The following is a 7,633-nucleotide window of genomic DNA, read 5'->3' as shown; positions in this document are numbered from 1 at the left end:
TCAAAAATTATTCGAACTTCACGTTTTTAAACTGTTTGTAATTTAATGTTCTACTCAATTTAACTATCCTTCACTACAGATTTTAAGAAATAGAATAAATAAAAAAATGAAATCCAGGGGCATTTTCCATAGTACTTTTTTTGAAATTTTCACTTTTTAATCAACCTGTATCACTACTGGACTTGACTTTCAGTGACTTACTGATTAAACGTAGCAGGATAGTCAGTCCTACATATGGGGGCACGGTCCACTCGAGGCTTGAACCTATTACGGACATGTTGTTAAGTCGCACATGTTGATATCTGTACGTCCAGACCAGTGCATTACACCTAACTATAGGTATTCCCCGATATATAAAGGCTTTCGAAACTTCTTGGCAAGTACCATGAAGCCGGATAGTTCGTTTAGCTACGGGGAGACGATCCATGCGAGGCTTGAACTCACGACGGGCATGTTATTAAGCGGGATAGCGCAAGTTCAATAATTGTGATAGATTCATGAATCTCTGGAAATATACATATAGATATTAATGGATATAATGAAGTTATAGATTATTGAATATTTGAAGATTCATAAATCCTTGGATATTCATAAATCTTTAGAGATTCATGAATCTTCGCCGAGATTCGAATCACTCAACACTGAAGATTCATGTGAATGAATCTCAACGAAAGATTCATAAAACCTAATTCTTCTTCTTCTTCTTCTTTGGCTCAAAACAACCGCTGTCGGTCAAGGCCTGCCTGTACCACTAAAGTTTTTTTCCACCCTATTTTCCCCGTGTGAAGCAGCGTGCACTTGCTCCAGAGGAAAATTCCCTAACAAAAGCACTGCCGAAAAGCGGAAAACGCGAAAACCCGTTTTCACGCCACGGTGAGTCACGCGCGCGCCGCTCACTACGCTCGGTTGGCTGGAGACCTTCTCACCAGCAGCTCACCCAGCAGCTCACTCGTTACAGCTTCGCAAAGCTCACGGTCGCACACCAGTCAGCAGAACCAGCCACCCCCCTCTCCCAGTTTGTATGTGTGTGTGTGTGTGTGTGTGTGTGCGTGTGTGTTCGTGCACACACTTTGCTCGTGATTTTCACACGCGCAAACATTCACAACGTTCACACGCACGCCGCTGTTACTCTACGGTACAAACGGTAAACTGACGGTGACGACTACCAACCTCCTACTTCGCGGAATGATGTGGATTGCTTGCTCAATTTTAATAGTATCGGTATGTTCCGATGCGCAGTCTGCCTTAAAACAGGCTATCCAGATTTCATTAGTCATTTCTTGCTTCAAAAAGAATACTCAGATTCAGTATGAAGCCTATAAAACGATAAAATAGAAGTTAATCAAAGTACTGTACTAGTGGCAAACATTGTTGTCCTCCAGAACGGCATCAATTTCTCGATAATTTGATTCGGATATGTTAACACCCAATACACAAAATTACCAAAACACAGGCGTGTTGCAATATAATTCGTCAACAAATTTGGAACCTTGTTGTCAAAAGCTTTGTTTGTTTCACGTTCCCACATACCCGATTATGGGTGATGATGATATATGATCATTATCACCCATTCTCACGCACTCTCACTCACCCACCCTCATCGCGCCAATCACGATCTCCACGTTGCTCCGGTTTCGCCCAACAATTTCCGAAAGATGGGCCCGCCCGCGAGCGGAGGATACGATACAATACGAAGAACATAATTACAAACGAAATATAAGTAAATAATGCATGCTGAGACACAATGGGAGTTTGCAACATTTCCTCCCTCCCGCCACGGGTAAGCCGGCGACCGAGTGAAGCGGAAGATGGGCTTTTATGTGTGTGTGTCTGACTAGTGACGAGACCACCGGGGCTTGTTTTGCCCTCTTTCCTTCCTATCTAGCTCATCACATCCGCTTCACATTGTCGCCGCGCCGGGCGCATGGTGTGCATATAAATACGTTTTCTTCTGCTGTGCGCGTTGCGGTCGCGGACTTTGCATTAACCGACCTCCAGACAGTTGCTTAGCTTAGGGTTTACTGTCTCCCGCCGTACTGCTTGCTGGCGGCGTCGGCGTTGCTGTCGCGGTGCTGTCTCCGTACAACCTGTCGATCAGTTCGCGTTTGTTAATTTTGCCCATCGCATTGCGCGGAATCTCGCCCACCAGCCGGACCTCCTTAGGGATGGCCTGCTTGGGCAGCTTCTGTTCCAGCCACACCAGCAGCTTTGGAATGCTGAACGATTCGGCGGCAACGTGGTCGCGCAAACTTATCACCGCCACTACCCGCTGGCCCCAGGTTTCGTCCGGCAGGCCGAGCACCGCCACATCGCTCGTGTCCGGATGTTCGTGCAGTGCCGTTTCGATCTCGAGCGCGGACAGCTTAAAGCCGCCGGATTTGATAATGTCCACCGAGGTGCGCCCCAGGATGCGTATCGTGCCGCTTTCGTACCGTGCCGTGTCGCCCGTCCGGAACCAACCGTCCGCATCGAACTCGGACGCCGTTTCCTGCGGCTTCTGCCAGTACTCGCGGAACACCGACCGTCCCTTCACGTACAGCTGGCCGGCAATGGTGTCCTCCTGCTGCTTCGGGGTGCTGTCCGCTGCTCCACTCTTCCAAAATCCTTCATTTTCGCGCCCCTCCAGCGTTAGCGTGCGGCCACTTTCCTGCTCCACGATACGCACACTCACCCCGGGCAGTGGCATTCCCACGCAGCCCTGCTTGCGGCTGCGCTGCTCGCCATCCTGCACGTACGGGTTCGAGATGGCCATACCGATTTCGGTCATGCCGTACCGCTCCAGCAACCGGTGGCCCGTGATTTCATTCCACCGAGCGAAGATATTGCCCGGCAGCGGGGCCGAGCCGGAAATCATCAGCCGTATCTTGTTCTTGCAGTGCGTCTTGACGTAATCGCACATGCGCGCGTTCTTGCCGAACACGCTGTCGTACTCGCGGATCAGCAGCCCGTACATCGTCGGCACGCCCATGAACACGTTCACGCGCTCCTTCGTGGTCATGTTCACGTTCAGCAGGTAGCTCCACACGCTGCTGCTGTCGAACTTGGGCAGCATGACGCACTTCGCCCCGACGGCCAGCGGCAAGTTGAGTGCATTGATCGTCCCATGCACGTGGTTGAGCGGCAGCGTGTGTAGCACCGAATCGGTCGCACTTACTTGCCACGCGTGCGCCAGGGCACGGAGCTGAGCGTCCAGATTGGCGTAGCTAAGGACCACTCCCTTCGGCTTACCGGTCGTGCCGGAGGTGTACAGGATTAGTGCGTTCGCGTCGCGATAAAACTCCCCATTCAGTGCGCTTTCCACCACGAGCGTATCGTTCAGCTGGAGCAAGTTTTCTCTCGTCGGATCGAGGTAGGACACCACGTCGGCCATCGGTGCGGCGGCGTCCCCTCCGTTCGTCGTACCACCCGCCACACCACCGTTCGTGTGGATCAGGTCATGATTAACCACCAGCAGGGGTTTCTGTAGCTTTGCGGCCAGTGGTTCCGCCAGGGGAAGAAATTCCGGCGTCGTTAGCAGCAGCGAAGCATCGGAATCTTTGATATAGTACTCGAGCAGGTCGGCCGGATACTTTGCATTCAAGGGCACAGCTAAAAAAAGGTAAGCGATGGAAAAGATTATTTCATAGTAAATAAGAAAGCATTGCAAACAACAGTAGTGGCTGGTCTTACCAACTTGCCCGGAAAACCAGCAAGCCCATTGGCTGATCACGTATGTGATATTGTTGGGACAGAGAAATGCCACACGAGATTGGGAAGCACTACCTGTTTGGATGACGAAACGAAATATGAAGGGAAAAAGAGCATGTTATTTTAAAATTATTATTTAAATGATTTCTAATAAAAAAAGTTCTTTTCCAACTTCATTTTGCGCTCAAATAGATCGTTTTATCAGCAAAATGGGGGAACCATTTGCCCGTTTCATTAGCACCCGAGCGTAAAATGGCGATTTGAAATTCGCACACAAATCGAATGCGCCGTCGTTTCAAGACGAGACGAGCTCGAAACGGCACAACGAAACGGCTCCATCGCTAATCTCGCATGAATAATGTGTATTCCGTTTGAGACAGGCCAAACAACAAGCTTTAGATGCACAACAGGGGTGGAAAACAGGGGAAGGAGGCGCGCAGCACCGATGCGTGCAAGAGGGTGTTGTGTGTGTGTGTGTGTGTGGCGGGTTATCGCATTCCTTCGTTCGTCTGCTTCACCACCATCGATTGCGGTGACGATAGACGATAGAGAGGCAGCAAAACCATTTGACCCGACATTTTACCGGCTTTTCCCGGTGGTTGTTGTTGCCGTTTTTGCAACCAAAACAGGAGTCGTCAATGAGGCCTGAGTAGTGGTGGTCGTTAAACGTTTTTATGCTGTACGCTCATCAAGTGCATTATAAATAGCCGGATTCGCGCCATCAACACCCACGACCGGTGATCGGTGATGGCCGTGGCCGTGCGGTGCGCGAACTATGACGCCGATCGTTCGTCGTGCGACAACAGTCACGGGGCGCTACACACACACACACACACATACAGACCGACGACAGCCGGTCGGCGCCCGTTTGCGTATCGCGTAAATCTTATCTCATAAGAAATCAAAACCCAATAGAAGGGGGTGGGGGGGGGGGGGTGCGAGAAGGAATGGCGGGGGAAAGCAATGTGACAGACCCTTTCTCAGTACCCTTTCTTCCTATTGCTTGTTGTTTACATTTTGCGCTGATTCACACATAGGGCCACCGAGCGAGCGGTGGTAGTAAAAGTAGCCTTTTTATCCTAATTGCCACACATACACCTGTGGTCCTTATTTTTGTTAATTTGTATGTTGCAAATGTCGCGATTATTTACCACATGATTACATTGTACAGAGCGCGCGTTTGGTAATTCGAACCAACGATTGTGTGGCGCCGTAATACGATCGCTCTAGGGAAGGATTAGGTGTAAACTTCCTTTCACTTTCAGCTGCTCCATTTCCTTCCCCAATATCTTCCCATCCAGGCACAAAGTGAACTGAAGTATTCTTGCTGATAAATACAATTCTTACATCTCTACGTTCAACCGATCACCCATATATCGTTCAACGCAAAAATCCAACATGAAGTCATTTAAACGACCTTCACCCGTGAGATCGAGCGTGAAGTTAGTAAACAACGTTTCTGGCTCGCGATCACTCCGGCACCGAAAAGGTTCAAGGTTTCAAATTTCGAGAATGTCGCACAAAACGCTCGAGCGACTCCCTCCGCACGCTCTCAGTTCGACGCAGTTTGCACCGCCTGCTTGGACTTCCAACTGTGTCAAGAGTTGTTTGTTCGTTCGCCTTCTTCTTACTCTACCTTTTGCGGGATTAGATCTACGCGAGGGGAAAGGAAAGATGCGCAAATGTCTTGTTTTTGCAAAACAGTTGTACTATTTTTGGTGCTGCTTTTCCGTCCCCTTGCTTCCGCCCCCCGGGGACTGGCGCCCCAATGCATTAGCAGCACCCCTCCTCTACGGACGGGTCGTTGTCGCCAGCGGCATATCCATCGACGACGGCCTTGAACGTCTGTCCAAAAGCGTAGGTACAGCAAAACCGGTTCACGCACCGTATGCACATGCCGGGAACAGTGCACACAACCTTACCGACACTGAGGGAAAAGTTGTATCATGCGAAAAAAAAGGTTCATCCAAACTTACCGCAACATTTGGATATCTGAGCCGCCAATCGTTTGACCGCTTCGTACAGCTGGATGAAGCTAAAATCGCCGACCTGGTCACGGACGGCTGCCTTCTCGCCGTACAGCAGGGCTTGCTTGAACGGTGGCACGATCAGCTCCCGGGCCACCTCCTGCTCGTACAGCTTCGTCAGTCGGCGCAGCAGATCCGCATGCACCGTCTCCGGATCGACCGGTGGACGGTCGCCATCGTCAAAGCCCTGGGTGGCGGACTTGCGGCTGTCGGTTTGCGTGGAATAGGTGCGGCCCTGTGTCCGTACGCCCCCCGGCAGGGTGTGGTACTGTTTCATCCAGCCGAACGGTCCAGCGGCCGATAGCCGGGGTGCAAGGGTGTTTGCGGCCGTGCCGAGCGTATCGGTCGCTACCTCCAGGCAGCGCCTGGCAAGCATAAATTTCGTCATACTGGTCACACGCCGGTGCCAAATCACAGATATGCGGTGTATGTGCGCCCGGTACACCAACTGCTTCTTCCCGTTGCCTGCTGCTCGGTCAATGCACTGTAAACTGAAGCTGTCGCTGCCGCTGCAGTTGTTATGAAATGCGTTTTCACTCCGGATTGTAATGGAAGATGTTCACTCGCACGCCACTGTTAGCCACCATGAATACGCGCTGCACTATCGTCTGCGGTGTTTCTTTTTCGAGTGTAAAAGAGTTCAGAAGGTGCAGTGGTTGGTTGAGTTTGCTTTTTTTGTTCACCGTTTTACTGTTCACACAGCAGGAAGCAGAAACACGTTCGCCCTGCCGACTTGATTTATGTTGTAGTCTTTCTGCGCCGGACGATCAGGCTGGGTCGCATGGGCAGGTTTGACAGTTGACAGTCCACGCCTCGTGCAAGAGTTCGAGCAGTTTCGTGCTGATGCAACCGTACCAAGCGGTCCGCGAGTTTGAAGAAATGCGCTAACGGTTGGGATTTGTTTTAGAGTCATTTCATTCCAAAGGAAATAACAATTACAGCGTTTTTCAACAGTCATTCTGCAATGTGTGCTGCATGTTTTGTCGCTCCCGAGATTTACTTTCTCTCCAAGCACGTGCATGGACTGGTCCAATGCTAATATTAGCCCGTCCATGTTTAATTTTGACAGCTCTATGGAGGTGCAGGTTTGCCCATGTTTTCTACATTATTCTACACAATTTTACACATTCTCATTTTAAAACAAGGGAATAGGTTGATGGCCCCATCTGTTGTAGAATCTTACAACCGATTGAACCTTTGAAATTTTCATTTTCATTCCAGAAGTCATTTTTACATTGCATCGTTTGAACTCATTGCGCTGTTTTGGTTTGATTTTTGAAAATTCAACTTCTTCGCCGCAATGTTTGTTAACGGCTTTTTTAAGCGCCACAACAGCTCGCGAGCATTGATCACACGCGAGAAAGAGCTAGCGCTATGGAGGGCATGAGCACGGACGACGGCTAACAGCGATTGGCCGTCTGGCGCACATACACATCTAAACCTGTAACAGCGCGCTCAGGCTAAAGGTAGGAAGCGGAGCCCAAGGTGTATTTATTGACGAGGTGAATTATTAGCTCGTTTGCTGGGCGCCATCATTGAGTATTGTTATGTCAAATCGCATACAATTTTCTATACCCCCCAAGGTGTATGGATATTAGGAGGTGAAGTGCTTCAGAGCAAATTGACATTTCGCGACTTGACATAACAATACTGGCGGCTCCGGTATTAAAATCATGAAGGGCTGGAGGGGGGTATAGAAAATTGTATGCGATTTGACATAACAATACTCAATGATGGCGCCCAGCAAACGAGCTAATAATTCACCTCGTCAATAAATACACCTTGATACCCCCCTCCAGCCCTTCATGATTTTAATACCGGAGCCGCCAGTATTGTTATGTCAAGTCGCGAAATGTCAATTTGCTCTGAAGCACTTCACCTCCTAATATCCATACACCTTGGCGGAGCCAGGGACGGGT

At 49.8% G+C, this 7,633-nt stretch overlaps 1 protein-coding gene across 1 annotated transcript; it reads right to left on the bottom strand.

Annotated features, from left to right (window-relative positions):
• Positions 1-1,439: 1,439 nt before the first annotated feature.
• LOC121599426 (malonate--CoA ligase ACSF3, mitochondrial) lies at positions 1,440-6,480 on the bottom strand. Its single transcript, XM_041927220.1, has 3 exons — positions 5,664-6,480; positions 3,670-3,762; positions 1,440-3,588 (listed from the first exon to the last, which is right to left on the bottom strand). The coding sequence occupies exons 1-3, from the start codon at positions 6,100-6,102 to the stop codon at positions 2,012-2,014; spliced, it is 2,109 nt and encodes a 702-aa protein (XP_041783154.1). The 5' UTR covers positions 6,103-6,480; the 3' UTR covers positions 1,440-2,011.
• Between the last annotated feature and the right edge of the window lie 1,153 nt (positions 6,481-7,633).

Source organism: Anopheles merus, chromosome 3L (genome assembly GCF_017562075.2).
Source record: "Anopheles merus strain MAF chromosome 3L, AmerM5.1, whole genome shotgun sequence".
Lineage (NCBI taxonomy): Eukaryota > Metazoa > Arthropoda > Insecta > Diptera > Culicidae > Anopheles > Anopheles merus.
The sequence above is the reverse complement of the archived record's forward strand: the minus strand, read 5'-3'. Positions and strand labels throughout refer to the sequence as shown.

What these genes read in the sequence shown, in the direction of transcription:
- LOC121599426 (XM_041927220.1), bottom strand. Translation starts at nt 6,102, where the DNA reads ATGACGAAATTTATGCTTGCCAGGCGCTGCCTGGAGGTAGCGACCGAT. An exon ending in TCAGATATCCAAATGTTGCG is followed by an intron (nt 3,763 to 5,663) that starts GTAAGTTTGGAT and finishes TCATCCAAACAG; the next exon opens with GTAGTGCTTCCCAATCTCGT. An exon ending in CTGGTTTTCCGGGCAAGTTG is followed by an intron (nt 3,589 to 3,669) that starts GTAAGACCAGCC and finishes ACCTTTTTTTAG; the next exon opens with CTGTGCCCTTGAATGCAAAG.